This window comes from Sceloporus undulatus, chromosome 2 (assembly GCF_019175285.1).
Source record: "Sceloporus undulatus isolate JIND9_A2432 ecotype Alabama chromosome 2, SceUnd_v1.1, whole genome shotgun sequence".
Lineage (NCBI taxonomy): Eukaryota > Metazoa > Chordata > Lepidosauria > Squamata > Phrynosomatidae > Sceloporus > Sceloporus undulatus.
Window position 1 is genome coordinate 256,434,326 of NC_056523.1, and position 22,044 is coordinate 256,456,369.

At 39.5% G+C, this 22,044-nt stretch overlaps 1 protein-coding gene across 8 annotated transcripts in view; it reads right to left on the reverse strand.

Moving 5' to 3' along the window:
* The window catches only part of SEMA4D (semaphorin 4D), a 143,619-nt gene that overhangs the window by 51,954 nt on the left and 69,621 nt on the right, over positions 1 to 22,044 (reverse strand). For 6 of the 8 annotated variants that reach the window (XM_042455768.1, XM_042455766.1, XM_042455765.1 and 3 more), the window contains 2 exons: positions 4,285 to 4,663; positions 173 to 318 (listed from right to left, as the gene is read on the reverse strand). In XM_042455768.1, the coding sequence (XP_042311702.1) occupies positions 173 to 318; positions 4,285 to 4,375 (237 nt within the window). In that variant the 5' untranslated portion in view covers positions 4,376 to 4,663. Of the gene's footprint in view, positions 1 to 172; positions 319 to 4,284; positions 4,664 to 15,444; positions 15,558 to 16,884; positions 16,934 to 22,044 lie in introns of those variants that run through there. The other 2 variants (XM_042455762.1, XM_042455764.1) reach the window with 2 other exon arrangements.

The window sequence follows — 22,044 nt, forward strand, 5'->3', positions numbered from 1 at the left end:
GCAGCCCCGATCTAACTTTCTCCAGGGGAGCTTGAAGCTGGCCCTTCAGGGCTGCCTGTTTCAGCCCAAAGTCCCATAGACCTCAGTGGGCCTTGGATCTGAATAAAAATGCTCATGATTCTATTGTTGATCGGACGCATGTGTGTATGAAATAACAAAATTGCACACCTACCTCTTGTTTTCTTTCAGAAATATTCAATGAATTCAGAGCAAAGATGACTTCTCTAGCTCCTACATACAAAACTTCTTTGTCTTCATTTAGTAACAAAGTTGAATAGTTAAATATTTCTGGTTCCTGAAAATGTTCTAGATGAACTTCTGTTAAAAATACAATAATTTCAGAGCATATTTTAATTCAAAATTTGAAAAACTTCAAGGCAAATGTTAAGTCAAAAGCTGACTGATTCCCTGCCCTGCCCTGGACTTGACAAATACCAATACAGTATAGTATATCATAATGAGCTAGAATAACTAAGCCACAGCATGGAAACATCTATATTAAGACCACCCTAAAGGTCTAAGTCATAAGCAAGTGTTTGAGTTGCTCAGAACTAAATGTTGAACAAACCTGGAAAGGGCCGTGGTGGTGGTAGTAGAGGAGACAAAGCCTGGCATGGGATTATATGTAAGACAGAGAGAAAACCTGTTCCACTAGCAGATGCCACTGTGCTGGTGAACAGAAAGTATCAATCTTTGGTCTGCAGTTTACCACAGTTTTAAAATGGAGTACAAAAGGAGCTAGGTAGACTTTGGCTGCATTTGCACTGCAGAAATAATTCAGGTCTCAAACTGACAGCCCAAAAGGAGATCGGGCCAATCCGGGGGCAGGGCATGCACATGATGCATGCCCCTGGATCACGCGAAGGCCATACTGGGGCTGCCTAATGTGGCCCAAACCCGGCTGCAAAAGGAGCTGTTTCATACTGCTCCTTTTTGCAGCCTGTTTAGGAACACAGAAGCAGCAGCCTCCCTCAGGACCACGGCATCTGGTTGCCGAGGTCTCAAGGCAATCAAAGCAGGAGCAGCCTCTGGCTTCTCCTTCTGCCCTGTCTGCCTCACCCCCTAGTTGGACACCATTTTAACTGTCACATATCAATGTTATGGAATTCTGGGAATTGTAGTTTTGTGAGATATTTAGTGATCTCTTTCAGAGAGCTCTGGTGCCACAACAAACTACAAACCCCAGGATTCCATAACACTGAATCTCAAACTGGATTATTACTGGAGTGCAGACACAGTCATAATCAGATTAACCAATCTCCTGGACAGATATCAGAATGCTATTGGAATGACATGGTAAAATTGTTTTCTGTCATCTATAAGCTTTCGTCTGAACACACTGGTTCACTGTGAAGCAGAGAGCTCACGTAAAGAGAAATATGGTAGCTTTTAATATTCAAGGGTAGATGATCCTATCTATCCTATTCATCCATAAGATCCACTGAAATTAATGAGATTTAGCTAGTAAGGCTTAGTCCTATTGATATGATAGTTCTACTGATATGATAGCCATGTTTAAGTATTTGAAGGGGTAACACGTTGAGAATGGAGCAAGCTTGTTTTCTGCTGCTCCAGAGACTAGAACATGGAAGACTGGATGCAAGTTACAGGAAAAGAGATTCCACCTTAACTTTAGGAGGAACTTTCTGCCAGTAAGAGCTGTTTGACAGTGGAACACACTCCCTCAGAGTGTGGTGGAGTCTCCATCTTTGGAGGTCTTTAAACAAAGGCTAGATGGCCATCTGTCGGGGATGATTTGATTGTGAGTTCCTGCATGGCAGGGGGTTGGACTGGATGGCCCTTGTGGTCTCTTCCAACTCTATGATTCTATGATGCAATAGATTTACTCTAAGCACAGCTAAATCTAGATCCAACCTCTGGAGTTAGATATATGATTAATTTTACTTTAATTTTACTTTAGCTCGCACAGTTATTTATTCTAAGGTTTTATGATTTTATGAGGGAGCAATACAAACAGCCATCTTTAGTTTGCCTCCACTCTATGCATTTTCTTAAATTGCTTTTTAGTTAACTTGAGCAAGCAAGAAGTCAAGAGAGCCGGTGGATGTAAAGGCATGAATTTCATTAACCCATTCCCCATTTTAGAGCTCTGTCTTAATATTTCCTTCTTTCTCAAAAGCACAATGTAGGAAGAATATGAAAGGAATGAAGAAGAAAAGAATTGTAATTAGCAGTAACTTGTTTTTCAAAGTTTCCTCAAAAGTTTTTTTAAAAAAAGTTATAACTGAAATTACAACGGAAAATGTACTTATAAAACACATTTCCAGACTTAAAGCTTTTTGCTACAAAGTTCTGAACTGAGTTTCTGCTCACATCACTCAGTTTTGTACAAAATTCTATGCAAAGAACTACAAATTTGTCTCATTACATTTAACTCCCCTTTAACACAGGCATAGATGAAGAAAGGGGTGAAACAGACTGGCATAAAAAGCTGGCTTGGGGGCATGGTGTACACACAATGGATGTCCCCAAGACCCTAGGAAGCTGGCCTCAAGCCGCCCGACTGCCCAAATGTGGGCTGGCTTCTGGGTGCTCCAGCAGTGCACGCCTCACACTGCCAAAGCAGCTTAAAGCTGCCCATGGGTTGCAGCAGGTGGGAAAAACGCTCTTTCTGCTGGCCCCAAAAAGGAGCAGCTCTTTGCCGCTCCTTTTTTGGGTGGCTTCAAGGTGGTTCCCAAGGCCCCAATATGCCTTCAGAAGGCGCAACTTGGACCTGCACCTTTGGGGCACTCTTTGTCACCCCTAAAATAACCATGTCTTTTGCAAACAAGCAGCTGACTTTCAGAAATTTTACAGTGACAGGAATTTCTCAATGAAGACACATTTCACCATTCTTTTCCCACAGCCCAAAGAGCAGAATTAAATAATAATTCATACATATGACTTAGCAGAATAGGAGTCTTTTAGGGGCTGATACTGGTAGAAATGAAGAAGTAGCAATCATAAGCAGAGGTATCTTTAAACATGGAGGAAAGGCTTTCAATGTATTAGTAAAGGATTTATACTACACTGAACATATCTTATAAGAAAGAAGGCCAGTGTAGGGGCATAAGACACAATCTTATGAAACTATCAAAGGAATAAAACAGAAGAGGAAGGCTTGAAAGGCAAAACAAGAAGTTTATAGTCGTTTATTGAGCCACCAATGGAATTCCCAAAGAGACATGTTAGATTATCATATGGAAACATATGACTGAATTAAGGAGGAAGTGCTGGAGAAGAGAGAGATGAGCAGCATATAGATGGTGCTGACAGACATGATCAACTGACCCAGAGACAGCATGTCAAAAAGCAAAGGATAAAGAACAAATCCTGCAACAACCTCATGGAAGAAAACAGAAGAGTTGCTTCTTGTAGGAGCACTGAAGTGACTGAAAAAATAGAGGTTGACTATCTCTTATTTGAAATGCTTGGAACCAGAAGTGTTCCGTATTTTGGATTTTATTTATTTATTTATTTATTTTGCATTTTGGATTACCTGTAACATAATAAGACATAATGAGGCTGGAGAGAAAATGAGGATCTGTGAAATGGCAGATGATTCACACCATTTCACAGATCCTTACATCTCTCTCCAGCCGTGTCTCTTTCCAGCCTCACAATTATAGTCCAGATACATACTATGCTAGTTGTGTTGCAGCTCAAAAGGTTTTGGATATTCCAACCTATAGTAAGAAAACCAGCTACAGAAGCTTTCAGCTCACAATCCTTTTGAAGAAATTAGATCACCTTTACAACATCCAATTGAGCAGCTATCAACAGCTATAGTACAGAACAGCTGGTGCAGAATGTTGGATTACTTTCTGTTTATTATCCCTCGAGAACTGGATGGTCTACAAAATACAGTTCTTGTTCTTTCTTTCTTTCTTTCTTTTTTTGGATAGTCAGAATGCTTAGTTATGCGTTATTTTAGAAATCAGCTCTAGCAAATGAAAACAGCTTAGTAATGAAACAGTTTCCCCAAAACCAGGCATCAGAGATATAAATGTTGTAACTGCTCAAACTGGGTTCCTGGCAATACGAGTAAGAACATCCAGCAGTAAGTTTCATCTCTTGGTGCTTCTTCTCTGTTGATCAATGTCACTGGCTGCTATAACCATACTTTTATAAGTACCAAGTGTCATGCTTATCAGAAGAAAAAAACAATTGGAATGGACTCAGTCCATTATCTCATTGACATGAAGTAGTCTGTATCAAATATAGAAAAGAATTAATTTTCATTTATTTATATATCAGTACTTTAACCTGAAGCTATATTCTTACCTTTGTGTTCCCAAGTGATCCGAGGCACTGGACCAAGTGTTGTTGCCATTCCAAGAAATAAACTCACAACTCCATATAGAACGAGGGCCATGTTATGAGTTTTCTTCCAATGGAAGTAGCTGGATAAGCGCAGCAACGAAAGTTCATTTGGCAGAAAAGCTTAGAGAGTTGAGCTTAGAGTGTGTGTGAAAACAGAAACATTATTGCATTATGATTAAATTAATATGCTGCAGTTTCCAAGTGTCTTTTATCTGATGGATCACTTCTCCAAATGAACATACATTTGCCACACCAGGCAACAGAAAGGACTTCCAGAATGAGCTTCAGCAACTCTTCCGCTTAAGCACATGCTTCTGATTAGTTGCACTGGTATATAAAGCTGCACACATAAAAGGTAAAAAGAAAAGGAAGTGGTCAATAATTTTTCAAACTACACTTTTTCCTTTGTTAATAAGTGTTCCTACCACAAATGAGTCTATTATTATAAAAGAAAAAAGCAGAAATAGCCACAGGAAGCTATTAACCATATTTTCAGTGTGCTCTCAACATTCATATCTTTTTAAATTTATTATTCATTGACAAACACTTGCAGAAAGAAACATGTTGCAGTGTTGTTTTTTTTTAAAAATAGTCCAAGTTACACTTTAAAATTTTAGCAAAAGTACAAACTAGAATACTATATTGTAATTTGGGCTACAAGCAGCATTATGCATTTCTATGAAGCCCAGATACTTTTAAAAGAATTTGATGAATTTCGTCTTTTATTTTTTTCCTCAGTCTATATGGTGGTAGGGATAAATATGAAAAAGTAAATTCATTTTATTTCTAGTATTCCAATTTTAAAAACATTTAGAATGACTTTTGAAGGGTCATCCTAAACATTTGAAGGCAGGGTGGATAAAAACCACAATCAATTATTTAAGACTTTTACTAGACATTTTCTTAAGATAAACATAAAGGTAGTCCCTTGACATGAATGTCTGTCAAATCCAGTTATCACAATTGCTGGGTTCTACAAGATACTATCCAGAATTATTACCAGGATCATCTACAGAACCCATATGGATAGCTGATTATGATTTTCCCGAGGGTGATGCTGGGAGACAACTGCTCAGCCTTCTGGCAGTTAAGTTACTATTGTAAACTGCTTTGAGTACCATTTGGGAGACAGGCAAGATATAAATCAAATTAATAATAATAATAATAATAATAATAATAATAATAATAATAATAATAATAATGATTTATATATAGCTCGCCCAATCAGGTAGAATCCGGGCAGGTTACAACAATAGCAAAAATGCATAACAATTAACAGTTTCAATAAAAACAGAAAATACAAATGTAAATCAAATACAATACAAAATACAAAATACATAGCAAGTAGCATAATAAATCAATTAAAAATGCAAATTAATTCCTTCACACCCCATCCCAATCCTGAAATAAACAACAACTACATAATTTGCAGTCTTAAAGTAAACATAATCCAAGATACTAGACATAACAATGCGAGATACAGAATCCAAAATACAATAATATAATAATAATTAAAGTACAACATATCAATCTAACTAATTCTTACAATTCTCTCCTGACAGCAAAAATCATAATACGGTATAAAACAATGATAATGCATAACAACTAAAAACCATTATCCCTAACTTCCACTAGCATTAACAACAATAAAGAATATAGTTCTATCTTCTTTCCCATTATTTTAACATCACCATGAAACTGCTGGGCCAAATCATCCAGAGATTTGGAGTAAATGAGGTACTACCAGCACACTGAAATCAGTCTTACTCTTACTGTTTAAATTATTTATATTAGGACTAGGTATGATCTCTGCTCTCAAAATTATCATGCTGTTCAGAAATCGTTCTTATCAAACAGAATACTAAATCTTAATGAGAGCTTCAATTTAGATCTTAAGATCTAAAAAAAAAAAAACCAACTAAGGGGCAAAACAGATTGCCCCTTTGGAGCAGTGTCCTGCTGCCCCTTTCCCCACTGGATCAGGGCCACAGCAACCACACACACCATGACACCAATTCAGTGCTTTGCCGGTGCTAAAAAGAATGGCAAAATGCCCTTGCTGCTGCCATGGCAGCTTTTTGGCACTCCTCTGGTGCAGTGAGTCTAAACGCTGCACCAACAGAATGCTGTAATGCCCCCTGCCATGTGGTTGGGCGCACGGCCACAAAACACTATGAACCCATGCCGGAGCTTGAACCCAGTCTGTTTAGCCCTAGCTGACTAAACAGACCGGCCAAAAAGGCCAGTGTTAGGGTGAAGTGAGGTGTGTGTGAGATGCACAATGCAAACCTCAACTCCACCCCAAGCCACCATCGTGCCGCCTGCCTGAACACACAGTGGGCAGTGTTATGGCATTCTTTTGGTGTCGGTTCAGATTATGCACACCAAAAGGAGTGCCGGAAAGTGCCGCCGCCATGGCTAAGGTGCCTTTTTGCCGCTCTAAAAAGGAGCAGCAATTTGCCGGTTCTTTTTGGTGCAGCAAAGTGACGGACCAGGTCTGTGGCATACGGTTGCTGCGGGCCCAATCTAGTACTGAAAGGGGCAGCATCAAGCCACTGTTTCAGGGCCGTCTGTTTTGCCCCTAACTGCCCTATAGTTACTATTTAGCAAGAATACTCCCAATCAAAAATCTCTGTGAGAAAATTCATTTGTGTATTAAATATACTACTACCCACTAAAAAGGTGTCCTTGGTATGAGGTGGAGGACTAAGCTCATGTGAAAAGCAGCCTACGGTGCCCATATGGAAACCCAGCCCTAATTATTTCCTTGGGACTGTTTGTAAAGATGTTGTCCATGAGTTGGATGACAGTTACAGATCCCTCCAGATCTGAAACAGTCAATGTGTCAGCACACAATAAAAAACTTGCCATCAATTTTTGTCAGTATTTATTATTCCCCAAGGATTTTAGGATGTCATAAATGGTTCACACATCCACATTTTATCCTCACAAGCAACCTATATGAGAGGTCAAGGTTGGAAATGTGGGAATGGCTAAATGTTATGAAGTGAGTTTCATGGCAGAGTGAATATTTTAACAGGATCTCTCTGACAGCAATTAGTGATTTAAGGGAGAAAATGTAAGTAAAAAACAAAACACACGCATACACTCAGTGATAGATGCAACAATATTTTTTTAAAATTCCAATATATTTCAAAAATCTCTAAGAAAAGAATTATTGTCTTTCTTGATTATTCCAAGCAATCATTTTGGGGTGATATCAAGGTTTTTTCTTGGAAACAAGGCTCTCTGAAAGATATTCAACATTTCCTCTCAACTCAGCATGCCCTTCAAATCTTCTAAATATAAATGCAATTCCCAAGATGCATTATATGGTATTCTTGGCCAAAAGGCTCATTTTAAAAAATCAGCATATGGTCTAGCAACTACTGTGCATTTCATAAATTGTGGCATTCTGTTTTTTACACAAGTTACAGATACTTGAAAATTTGCCAACCAAATAGAGTTACAGTGCAATCTTATGCACATATTCTCAAGAGTAATTTTCCCAGTGACTTTACGTGAATTCCAGATAAACATGTACAGAACTTTAGCTGTAATGTGTCAGCTATATACATTTATTGTATCTGCATAAAATCGGTAGCTTTGTTGGTCTATTTATTTCAGTTCATTTTTCATTTTATGACCATGTAAAAGGTGAGCCAGTAGAAGATGGTAACTATGGCAACTAGAAAGCACTGAGCCATTCTGACATCAAGATGGATACTTCCCAATACCTTACTGGAGTCTTTAAGGAAAGACAACACAGTCTTTCCTCTACAACTTGCTTCAGTCACAATGGCTTCCTTACAATGTTTTCCTTCCTTCTCCTTATTTTCCACTACCTTGTAAAACCAAAATAAATACTATTAAAATTCCTTTCTTATATTAAACCTTTGCCTCTCCTGTCCTTTACTCATGAATCATCTCTGGCTGGAAGACCTGAAATTAGGGTTGGTTGGTTTAAACCAAATGATTTTAAAAAAAATAAACAAACACATACTCCTGTTTCTTTTCTTTAAATTGATTATTCAGATATATATATTTTAAAGTCTGGCTATTATTACTACTTCCAACCCCTCTTACTGGAACAACGATGACTGATAACTTTAACAGTTTATTGGCAGCTGTTCATTGTTAGACCAGTATATTCAGTATCAGCTGCTTCTATTTAATCACTTTATTTTATAGTACAAGAAATGCCATTCAGTAACAAATAAGTTCAACTAAAACAATTCTGACTACTTTTTATATTTTATTATGTACAGCCTACGCATATTCAGATTTAATAAGAATAACAAGCAATAAACATTGCTGTATTATTGAAAGATGTAAATCATAGCAAAGCCTAGTAACTTTGGACTGTTACTGTTAGAAAGCATTAAAATATGGTTAATCAAGCTTTCTAATACATAAAATAACATTTCACAGTATCAATATAATAAGATGAGTTCAATTTTAAAGCATCACAAAGAAGCTGGTTTAAACTCCCCAAACTTGGTTTTCAGGTTTCCCTCCCCATTCTACCTGAAATCCAAACTAGATGTTAACTATGCAGCTAAATAATTTATCTTTTCTTAATAAAATAAGCTTCTTTTTCCAGAGGGGGAACAAGCATGTGGGGAGGGGAGGCATATCACTTCTCTCTCCAATGTGTCAAAATCAGACATTTTTCCCAAAGTGTTTTAGCCCTATGAAGAGAGAATTTGGGATCTGATCATGCTGCGGAGAGGAAGAGATGCATTAGGCTAATGTCCAGTGATGAGAGAGGGTCAATTTAATCACACAGCAAGTCTTGGAGGGGCTGCATGCAGTTTGCAAACTGTGCATTTTTGCTCTACAACAGAGGGTGGCCAACTTCTGACGATGTGGAAGCCATTTTTGCTGGGCATATATAAAAGGCAAAGGCTTATTTGTAGCATAAAAGAACCGCCCATATATGCTGCATATTTTATATTATGCTACTCTCGCCCGTTGTTATTAGTTTTAATAGTCTATTTAATAGAGTGATTTTGATAGTAATACGTTTAATTCTTTTTTAAGGTGGGGTTATGATGTATTGTGTATTGGATGTTTTTATACTGTAACCCACTCTGATTGCCTTATGGTAGAAGAGCGGGATATAAATAAAAGTTTTATTTTATTATTTTATATGGCCACTGATGAAAAGATGAGCTGATCCACACAGTTCTGCACTGATAACTACTTGCATTTTTAAAGCAGTAGTATAATGATTACAGAATGCATGCTATGGAGACCATGCCCATTTTGCCAGCTTTTAGATAAACAGGGAAAGAATTGTTTATCTTCCAGTGCTTTCAGTGTATAGCATATTTTACTACCTTTGCTTTGAGAAGGTGATTGAGAAAAAAAAAAATCTGGTCTGCCATTTCACTGCTTTCCCCCAAATTATCTGTGTTTTAGTGTCCATTTTTATGCTTATTTTTACATTATTGTTGTTAGCTACCTTTAGAAGCCTTAAAATGGAATTACTGAAAATTAAATGGGGTTTATTTGTGATTTTATCTTGATTTAATATCAGTCAGTCCTGATAAGACAGCATTGCCATAATACAATTTTTTTTTAAAAAAAGGCAAATTTAAAACAAAACAAAACAAAAGGGAGAGTTCATACAGTGGGATAAATAGTGTCTAAAATGAAGAAAGAAACGAGAAAACACAAGAGAATAATACTGTTGCAAGTTCTAATGCAACAAACAGATATTTAAGCAACAGATGTTACTGTATAATCTCCTGTTACATGTAATTGGGAATCTGACAAATGGATCTGGGCTGTGTGGTTCTCTCTCAACAATATGTTTATTTTTATTATTGTGCTGTAGTTCAATGGCACAATGAATAATCTTTGTGTCAAGAAAAATTAGTAGGTGCCATCACAACATACAGCTGGTAGAGTTAGTAGTGCTATGAACTGCAAAAATATCTATCAAGGCCTGTAGAAGCATAGCACACAAAGAATCTAACATACATCTGTTACTGTACAGTATATTAATCCGGACATCTGGACTGCAACAGGCATTTGTCTTAAACAGACAGAGACCAAGAGTCACGGTAGGGAAAACCCTGATGAACAGTACCAAAAGAATTCTCAGTCAATCACCTTGTTATCTTACAGGAGCCAAGCATATGCCTCTAGGAAATCCACAAGCATAGTAAAGCATGCTTGGCTGTCACTCCCCAAAATCTAGTAAGTGACATTTGAGGCTGCTGAATTGCAGTCAGCTGAGACTGGGAGCAGGAAAAGCGGGGAGTAACTGAGGAAGAGCACCTGTCCTACAACACATTGAAGAGTAGTTGCAAGGAATAATATTTATAAAAAATACTGTATATACTCATGTATAAGTCATTTAGGTTAAAAAATCGACCCAAAAATGGAGTTGACCTATACATGGGTCAATGCAAGTACTGTCTCTTAACTCTATTTTAAAAGAAGGAACTGTCCCCTGGTGAAAAGCAAGAGAATAATCTGTCCTGAAAGCACCAGCCCCCTCTACTCTCTCATCCATCCAGTCTTAAGAGTAAGCACAAAGAGTTATGTCTGCTGGAATTTTGTAAGTTCATTGACACTGTATTGCTTTGCTTCATCTTTTAACTCCTTTGCTATATGTCTCTAAGTTTTATCCTTGACTTATCCATGGGTCATAGCAAAATCCATAATTTTGGCCCCAAAACTTGCCCTCGACTTATACATGAGTTTGACTTATAGTTGAGTATATATGGAACTTATTTCCAAGTTGCAGGAAATGGTGTAGTGGAACCAGGGCCTGCGGGGCTGAACACTTCATAATTTTGTTTTATTTTTAATTATTGGGGATATTGACATGGGCCTGTTACAGACTGCCCAAATAAAGCTGCTTCGGGTCTCTTTGGAGGTATGCTGTTTAAATGATGCATGCATCCTAAGAATCCGGAAGCTGCACCAAAGCTGCACTCCAGTGCTTAGGAATGGAGTGTGGCTTTGGCGCAACCTCCAGCCTCTTAGGGCCCATGCATCATTTAAATAGCATACCTCCAAAGAGACCCGAAGCAGCTTTATTTTGGCAGTCTGTAACAGGCCATCATCTGCTAACTCTCTTGGACTCTTCTGTTCCCTCTGTTGTTCCCTCTGATTAGCTCGAGGGGAAATGTATTTTCCCAGTAAGACAATTATTGAAACTATCCCCATTGTAATCCAAGGTTCTTTGGAGTGGTTTGGTCTTGAGCGAGCAAGACCCATTTGCCTTACAAAATGTTTTTATCTCTGCTCCCAGCAGAGATAAAAACATTTCAATTTTTTATATACATATCAACACAGCTTCCTATAGTTTTAGACTCTATCTGAGGGTGTTGCAATAGCAACTGTCATGATGAGAGCCTGGACTTAAAATATACTACTGGTTGCAAACCTATATTGCCATCAGATGTAGTTAAGTGGTCACATATAGTCTTCAACTATGAATCCCTAGCAGGGGAATAGGACAATCCATGTGTAGGCTTCACAGCAGTGAATTGGTTCTCCTAATTTATGTAATTTCAGAATGGAAAATTTCTGATGCAAAATGAGCCCAAAAAATCCTTGCCACCTTTCCCAAATAATGTCTTTTTTAATGGGCAGAGAGTTTCTGATATGGGGAGAATCTCCCAAAATACAACACACACACACACCACTTGTGTTCAGAAATGGCACAACCCAAAGAAAGCTGAACCACCTGTTTTCTCTAAAGATGGCATCTGGTTCCAAGAAACAAATTTTATACCAGGTTGTCTACAATGAACACAACATTATTCCAACACAGCTATTCTTTCCCTTTAAAGCACACTGCATATCTACAGTGTAAGCAAATACTATTATTTATGAGCAAGCATTCAACCTGGCAGTTGGCTGCTGCTTAATAAAATCTGTCTGACAAATCTCTCTGCCAAGAGCTTATTTAATGTGCCCCTTGGGGATATAGAGTACCTTTTCTCAGGTATGCACACCAAGCCCAGCTGATGTGATTTGGGGCACAGAGCCAAAACTTACACGCTTCACATACAGCTCCATTTGGCTGCTAAGGAAAAGGCTTTTGCCTTACCATCAAGCTAATAGAGATAATACAAAACCTGGAATCCTTCCAATACACCTCAAACACATGGTAATCATTTTGTTGAAAGGATCTTTTGTAAAAACAGGTGTGTCCTGATGTGCAGCCCCTTTCTAGTGCTTTCCAGTCAAGTAATAACATTTCCAATTACAGTGGTACCTCGGGATACGAATTACCCAGCTTACGAATTTTTCGGGATACGAAAAAATCCCATAGGGATTTATTGTTTCGGGTTACGAATGTTTTTTCGGGTTATGAAAAAACGCCGGCGCTGTTTAAATGGAGCCGCGGCAGAGCCGCGGCTTTTTTCCCCATTAGCGCCTATGGCAATTCAGGTTACGAAGGTTTTTCGGGTTACGAAATTAGCCGCGGAACGAATTAATTTCGTAACCCGAGGCACCACTGTATTTATAATCAACCACAAACAAAGAGTGCTCAATTTGATTTGAATTTTTTTTAAACTGAAGGTTACAGCTGTATGAATGCACCACACTATTTAAAGCTACTGTTTAGAATCTTGTTAAACACAGTGGCTGGCATCCTATTAGACACATACAAGCTTAAGTCCAACATATGCTCCATGTTTCTTCCTGCTTTGGTTGCAGAGGCTGGTATTCTCTTCCTCCCTTCACAACATTCAAAGCACCCTCTCCCTCCAAAAAAACGTGCAGCCTCCTCCACACCCATTCAGTGACTGGTGGTGGAGAGATCAGAGAAGGGTCTGTCTGTGTAACTATAGCCAGACCTTCATCAACTGAGACCTTCCAAGGACCCTGGAGGATGTTAGCTGATGATATAGTCATTCTGCATCTAGTTATGAGGGCATGCACACATTACAGCCCAACATAATGAAAGACATATGAAGTAGTACTTTTTAAATGGTATGAGGTGAGGAAGCAGCAGGAGTTTCCCCCCAATGTGCCAAACCACATTGTTGTTGCTACTGTTATCACCAGCACTATCATTATGCACCCAACAGCTCACTTTCAAGCCCAGCTGTAACCAAGTTCAGAAAATTCAGGCTTCATTAGTAAAAACTCAGCAAACCTTTATTCAGTAACTATGGTGCATTACAGACCGCCCAAAACGGGCAGTCTGCCGCCACTGCCATTTGCAGCAGTGAGGAGCCCCAGCAGCCAAACCGTGAGGCTCTTCGGCACAGCAAAAAAGAAGCCCCAAAATGGTGGTTCTTCTTGTGGTGCGCTAATGACGCCGCAAGGGGCCAATGGTGCACTCACAACGTCATTAGTGCTACATCAAGATGGTGGCGCCCGTGTAGAATGGGCGCCGCCATTTTGTATGTCCCCAGGACGTACTAGGGTTAAGGACGTGCGTAAAGCAAGCCCTTTCCTAACCCTAGTAAGTCCTGGGGACGTACTTTACACCCATGCAGAACGGGCCTATAGCTCCAAACCAGAGATGTTCATTGTCAGAGCTAAGCAGCAAGCACCAACAAGTCTAATTAAACTACACACAATTTCAAATTCTCTCTCAGTTCACTCTTTGTTCTTACAGCCAAATTTGTTCTTACAGCTTGAGCATGCTTGGATCATGCTTGTCTCCTTTACTGTACAATCATACAACCTGTTGCTAAGATCACAATTTCTCTACAATGTTTGTCTCACTGTATATCCCACCACAGAACTGAGTATCTCTAACTCCATCCTTAAACTATCATACCAATATATTATGGCAAGCAAACTGAATACACAACTCCTGACATACATGGACCTCCACTTTAGGGCACGTGGATCTACACTTCACAATTTGATGCCTCTTTAAATGATGCCTCTTTAAATGCCATGGCTCATTTTTACAGTATCCAAGTATTTGCAGTCGTTATTATTGTTGCTGCTACCACCACTACTACTACTGATGCTGCTACTACTACTACTACTACTATTATTTGGCTTGAGTCCAGGTTATTTGAAGGACTATATCTCCCTTTATGAGCCTATAAAAGTGCTAAGATCATCTGGAGAGGAGGCCTTCTTGGCCTCCCAGACTTTGGAACTCTCTCCTTAGAGAGGCCAGGATGGGCTCGTTGTTGCTCTACTTCTGAGAACAGGTAAAAACATTTACATGCCATCAGACCTTTACAAACTAACTAGGGTTGGACTTTTAATGCTGTGCTGTTCTGTTTTTAAGGTTGGCATGTACCAACAGGCTTAATATTTTTTAATGTTTTGTGTTTAAACTTCAGAAATTGTTTAACTGTTTTTAAATTTTATTTTTATGCTTTTATTGATGCTTCTGTATTGTTTTAATATGCGTTGTATTAGATAGGGTGTTGACTGCCTTGAGTCCCATTGCTGGAAGAAAGGCAGGATAAAAATGAATAAAGTAATAATAACAATTATGCTGTTTAGATATGCTTGCTATCTATATACAGGCCACTTGGGTATGGCTTGTCAGATGTGCAGACAGATGAAGGCTGGAGGGGACATGAAGAGGATAGGGAAAAGTTTCAGGAAGTCAAGCACTGAAAGAGAAGGTGTATATATGGAAAGGGGAACTTACAAGTAATAATCTGCCCAGAACACACAAAAATGCTCCCAGAGCATGGGAGCAATGTAAAAGGGAAGGCCTTTATTGTTTTGAGGGGCTGCAGATCCTGAAAATAGTTTCCTACATGACTCTCCAGAACCATCCAATGCATCATCTTCTGTCACTCCAAGATACAAAGACCAAGCTTGAAGAATGCTACTTTTTTTGAATCGGAACTCCCAGAATGCTAATGGTAACGAGGATTCTGAGAGCTGTGTAGAACCCCCCCCCCCCTGGACTTTTTCTAAGTTCTCAAAGTAGAAGTAAACTACTATGGGATGCCCAACAATAACTGGGGGGGAGGGGACCTGCCAGGGTGAATGTAGTATTTGCTAAACAAAACTAGCTGTTCATGCAAACAAAGCCTTAGCCTTTTTTTTTTCTTTCCTAAGAACTAACAGAATGTTTCCATAATCATTCCTTGAGCAGCAGGATTCCTAAGAGTAGTTGGGACATTGGAAGAAGCCTGAGAAAACCAAATGTACTTGTACCTATTTGTACTGTTGACGGTCCTGCAACAAGGCCCTCAGCATTCTTGTGGAGACATCTGTCAAGACGGGTTAAGGGGCTTACAATTAAAGCATCTCATCCTGAGAGACATTTGCTGCCAAGAAATATTGTCTCAGTCACTCATTAATGTGCAAGCAGTGTAGCCTTTTCAGACAAATGATCACAGCAGTCCATTTTATCAAATAAAACTCCAGCACCATAATTGTTTAATTATATGGTTGTCAAAGCCACAAATAGCTTCTTTGAGAAGTACAAAGTTCAATATACATAGACAGACAAGTTTTCATGAGTTTTAGTTGAATGGCTTCCACTACCAGAAAGTGAAACAGTATTTTTTAAAAATCTGACCCATGAAATAACAGTTGGCCTCCCACATTCACAGGGGTTAGTGTGCATAGGCCTGCTACACTTTTGTTTTTGCCCAAGATAACACTTTTCCAGGCATCTGTATATCTTCCAGCACAACTCTGTGGTCAATTTCTGCTGGACACTGACCACACAATCATGCTGGAGGACAAACAAATGCATAGAAATAACATACATACATACATACATACATCTTGGGTGGCTGGGCTAAATACAGTAATCTGCAAATAATCTAATCTGCGAATCCTTAACCTGCAAACATGGAGGTATCACCACTGATAATTTGTTCAGAAAGTCTCACCCTCTCTTGCTCCTTCTTTTTTCTATTTTATTCCAGATATTCACCCTATGTTAGGCAATATCCCTTCAACACAATAATTTCCAAACCTGGCCAAACGAATAAACAAAGTATGTAAAGAGTAATTTCTATGTATATAACTGTCTCTCTGTGTGTATTTGTGTGGGGTGTGTGTGTGTGTGTGTGTGTGTGTGTGTGTGTGACAGAGAGAGAGAGAGAGAGAGAGAGAAACTGGTCATATATGCACACAAAAATGTGGTTAGGAACGCTTGCAGACCATTCTAATAGAACAAATGATAGGGAAACAGCATCAACCTTATCAAATGGTATTGTGTATACATACCGGTATATAAACTATATACTTTGTGAAAAGGTCACAGGCCAAAAATTCCTTGTGAAAATTCTACATATGTTAAAATGAAACTACTGTATTTTTTTTCCAGCTATCAGTTAATTTACTAATTTCATAAATCTGGATGAAATACTAATACACTGGACCCTTGTTATACACTGAGGTTTGGTTCCAAGATCCCCCATGGATAACAGAATCCGTGGATGCTCAAGTCCCGTTAAATATAATGATATAGCAAAATGGTGTCCCTTAGAAAAAATGGAAAATCAAGGTTTGATATTTGAAATTTATACTTTTTTAAAACATTTTCAAACCATGGATGCTTGAATCTGTGTATAAAAAGGGCCAACTGTACACACAGAAAGAGAAAATGCAGGCAAAGTTTTAAAAAATCATCTATATTACCTGTCACCACATTTGGAACTTTTCAATTCCTTTCCCATGAATCAAGTACAGTACAGTACTATGTTACAATTTTCTCTATGGTGTAGTAATGAAATTCAGTGAAGGTAGCCCAGAATTCTTCAGTGCTATTAATAAAACAAAAATAAAGAGGCATGTAATTAAAATCCAGTCTTATAATCACAGAATCATAGAATCACAGAGTGATTGTACCTGAAGGAAAATGAGGATTTCCTTCAGGTACAATGTTGGATTAGTTTGTTGTGGGGTTTTCGGGCTATGTGGCCATGTTCTGGAAGAGTTTATGGATTCTGGCCATGAAAGCCTTCACAATGTTGGATTAATTTGTAAGGAGAAGAAATTAAGGAGTTGTAACTTCATTTTAAAAGTAAGACAAACCTCCAATCACTTTCTTAATAGCAACAGTTAACCAAAAAGTTATCAGAATTTTAAGAATTATTCTACAAAAATAGTCATACAGGTTACTTATCTGTTAGCGATATTAAAATGAAGAGCTCAAGCAAGCCTGACGGTCAAACTTTCATAACGCAGAATCCCCCACACTAAAATCAGAAACATTTGGCTCTAAAATTCTAAAATGGAATGGAGGTTCTGGCAAGGCTGAGAATTATCTTCTTACTTCTCCTTAAAAGTGGGACATGAGGTTCCTAAAAAAGCAGCTACCACAAGACAGGAGAACCTTATGGTGACTAACAGTACAAGAACAAACACAGCTTGTATCACCTCTGTTAGACTTTCTTTTTCCCATCAGAGAGACAGGCAGCAGCAAGAATTCACTTCCACAGCTCTGCAAGGTTACTTTTTGGACTACAGTTCCCAGAATCCTTCACTAACATGGGCATACTGGCTGTAGGATTCTGTAATCCAAAAAAAGGAACTTTTCCAAATTCTAACTATTCCTCCTGCCCCTGAGAAGCCCTATGCAAGTAGATTGTAAGCTTGAGGACAAGGAACTATCAAATTAGCAATTGTAAACTGTCCCATGTAAAGTGCCATGTACAGTGCAGCCGCGTCATATGCGGCTTCCAGCATATGCTGGAAGCCGCAGTGGAAAGACTTCTCCTGCTCCCAGAAGAAACAATGGGGCATGTGCGCGTCAGGTGCGCGCCGCAGGAATGAGCTCCATTGTTTCTAATGGGGCTTGAGCTTACATGGTTTTTCCCTTATGTGCCGGGGACCGGAACGGATCCCCCGCATAAGGGAAGGGCCAACTGTACACTGATGGTGCTATATAAATGACAGTCCAAATTAGCACTAGATTAGAATGGCACAAAATGTCTTTTAATCGCAAGACTCCATCATCAATGGCCTAATTCAGTGGTTTTAAACCATTTCTTTACCAGGGACCCTCTTCAAAGAGCTTTTATTGACCCTATAAAATATTTATAGTTGCCCATTAAGGGTCTCCAAATTTGGAGAGATGGGAGAGGTAAATAAGCACAAATTTCTATTATAATATTTTTATTGGAATGACTCCATACGCTAATAATAATAATAATAATAATAATAATAATAATAATAATAATAATAGAATCATAGAGTTGGAAGAGACCACAAGGGCCATCTAGTCCAACCCCCTGCCATGCAGGAAATCTCAATCAAAGCATTCCCGACAGATGGCCATCCAGCCTCTGCATAAAGACCTCCAAAGAAAGAGACTCCACCACACTCCGAGGGAGTGTGTTCCACTGTCGAACCGCCCTTACTGTCAGGAAGTTCCTCCTAATGTTGAGGTGGAATCTCTTTTCCTGCAGCTTGCATCCATTGTTCCAGGTCCTGGAGCAGCAGAAAAAAAGCTTGCTCCCTCCTCACTATGACAATCCTTCAAATATTTAAACAGGGCTATCATATCACCTCTCAACCTTCTTTTCTCCAGGCTAAACATCCCCAGCTCCCTAAGTTGTTCCTCATAAGACATGGTTTCCAGACCCTTCACCAATTTAGTCGCCCTCCTTTGGACACGCTCCAGTTTCTCAATGTCCTTTTTGAATTGTGGTGCCCAGAACTGGACACAATATTTCAGATGGGGCCTGACCAAAGCAGAATATAATGGCACTATTACTTCTCTTGATCTGGACATTATACTTTTATTGATGCAGCCTAAAATTGCATTGGCCTTTTTAGCTGCCGCATCACACTGTTGACTCATGTTCAATTTGTGGTCTACTTGGATTCCTAGATCCCTTTCACATGTAGTTTCATTCAGCCAGGTGTCCCCCATCCTATATCTATGCATTTCATTTTTCCGCCCTCAGTACCTTACATTTCTCCACATTGAATTTCATTTTGTTAACTTTGGCCCAGCTTTCTAGTCTATTCAGGTAGTTTTGAATTTTGATCCTGTCCTATGGGGCATTAGCTATTCCTCCTAATTTGGTACCATCTGCAAATTTGATGAGTCTGCCCCAATTCTGTCATCCAAGCCATTGATAAAGATGTTGAACTGTACTGGGCCCAGGACAGAGCCCTGTGGGACCCCACTGGTCACTTCTCTCCAGGATGAAAAGAAGCCATTCTTGAGCACCCTTTTGGTTTGGCCAGTCAACCAATTACAAATCCACGTAACAGTTGCCTTGTATAGCCCACATTTTACAAGCTTGTTTGCAAGAATGTCATGGGAAACCTTGTCAAAGGCCTTACTGAAATCAAAATATACTATATCCACAGCATTCCCTTCATCTACCAAGCTGGTAATTTTATCAAAGAAAGAGATTAGATTTGTCTGGCATGACTTCTTTCTCTGAAACCCATGTTGACTTTTTGTGATTATGGCATTGCTTTCTAGATGTACACAGACTCTCTGTTTAATTATCTGCTCCAGAATCTTTCCTGGTACTGATGTCAGACTAACTGGACGATAATTGTTGGGATCCTCTTTTTTCCCCCTTTTGAAGATGGGGACAATGTTTGCCTCCTCCAGTCTTCTGGGACTTCTCCTGTTCTCCAGGAGTTTTCAAAGATTATTGCCAATGGCTCCGATATTACATCTGCCAGTTCTTTTAATACCCTTGGGTGTAGTTCATCTGGTCCTGGAGACTTAAATTCATTTAGATTAACAAGCTATTCCTGTACTATCTCTTTACTTATTCTGTGCTGAAATTCCCCTATAATAGTTAGTCTGTGCTGAGGAGAGGTGCCACCAGTGTTGTTAGTGTGGGCTGTGTGGTTCACAGTGAGCGACTCAATCAGAGGGGGGTGGACTGCCACTGTTGCAACCTCCAGAATCCCCCAACCAGGATGGCTGGTGGCAGCTGCTGCCATAGCATCCCATAGCAAAAATGACAGGTCTACAGTAGCCTTATAAGGATATTTTTTCCACCTGGGAACTGGAGGAGAGGAGTGCACCACTGTTGCTACCTAAGCCAGAGAAGGAGCCAGAACAGGAGGGTGAGCACAGGTTGAGGCGGGAACAGAGGCAGTGGCTACATCAGCAACGAATGAGACAGAAGGAAGACTGGGCAAAGGGGAGGGAAGAGTGATCTTTTACCTGCTTATTCACAGTAAACCACCCCTTCTCTGTTCTGAGCAGCCCCGAAGGGAAGGCACAGTGAGACATGTTTGTACGGAAGGAGGTTCATGGGGGTGACACCAACTCTAGTGACACCACTGGGTGCCAGACCCTTTACTTGTTTTCTAATCTGCCTAATCTTTCTTTCCCTCCTTCCCTCTGGTCTTGGTCTCCTCTTGATAAGAAGGCAAATTGGGGAGGGGGGAAGGTTTGAATCATTTCTGAAAGAAGACTGGACTGCTCCCAGATGGAAAAGAGGGGAGGGAGAGAAAGGGTGAAGGCTGCCTGTAATCTCTGCTGTCGCTCAACCTACCTCCGCCCTTGCCACAGCAGAGTGATGACATGATTGGCAACCTACAGGCCCAGCTAGCCTGCCTGCCAGCCTTTGCCTTGGCTCCTGTCACCTGGGTGCTCTGCTGGAGGAGGATGGTGGCCTGAACAGTCTTCAAGCCTTTACAGACCACTGCACCTCCAGGATCCTGTAAACCACAGGTTAAGGACTGCTAGCATAATTCATTCAAATCAAGTCTGTATATAGATTATATACACTCATGCAACCAGACAACAGTTGGAATCCTTTGTCCTTGGCACCACACAGAGCATTTTCCGCTACAAGATAATATGGATGGCAACACCATCCAGGTTTGTTTTTGATGTTCAAGGCTACCTCCATAAATCTTTCCAACTGCAACTGTAACAAGATACAATGGGCAAATATTTAGCAGAGGTGAGCACTTTCACACTACAGCAGGAGAAAACCTGCCCCCAATTTGAAGTCAATGTCTCCACTGACTCAAATTCACTTCTGTGGGACACATTCTCAGGTCATGTGCCACCCCCTCTCTTTAATGCCTTCTACCCAAGAAATTGTTTGAGCAGAATGTCAGCTGACACTGTGATAATCTAATGTCGTAAAAAGCCATTTGAAGAATAGGACTTTTCCTTGGCAGCTGCTTTTAAGCTCAACAACTGTTTATAACTCACAATTATGTCTACAGTTAATGCTCCCCAGCCAAGGTGGGTCTTGAATCAGATTTTTTTTAAAAAAGAAATCAAAGCACTTTTGCAGCTTTTACACAGGTATCAGAGCTTTTTAAATAATTGCTCTATTAAGCATCTTAAGGCTTTCTGGATACTCTACAACAGTATCATGTTGCATTAATTCATGACTGGGTTGATTGTAAATGGTATGAAACAGCTGTTGCCCAGAGGACTAAACTATGAAGTGCTATTCAGATCATAGGACAAGAACAAACCAACAAAAACCAAAGAGCAGTGTAGCAGATTACAGAATCAGATGAAACCAAACCTTTTCAGGAGGGAACAACACTTGCTAAGAAGAGACTTTGATGTGCTTACTCTTCCTACCTGTCTGGGTGCAATCTCTCAGAAACAAAGAAATTATTTGTCAAATGCTACAGTTTTCTGATTTAGTCCTATATTGGTGTAGTCCCACACATTAATGCAAAAACAAAAGCAACATCATTAACAACAAAACCAGATAGATTTTTTTAAACAGGCTTTTTCAACCCTGGAAGAAGGGCCATTCTTATTACAGACCATTATTTGCTGAGACATGAAAAACAAAATTATCCAACATAATAAAATGAAGACAGAATACAATTCTGTAGCTA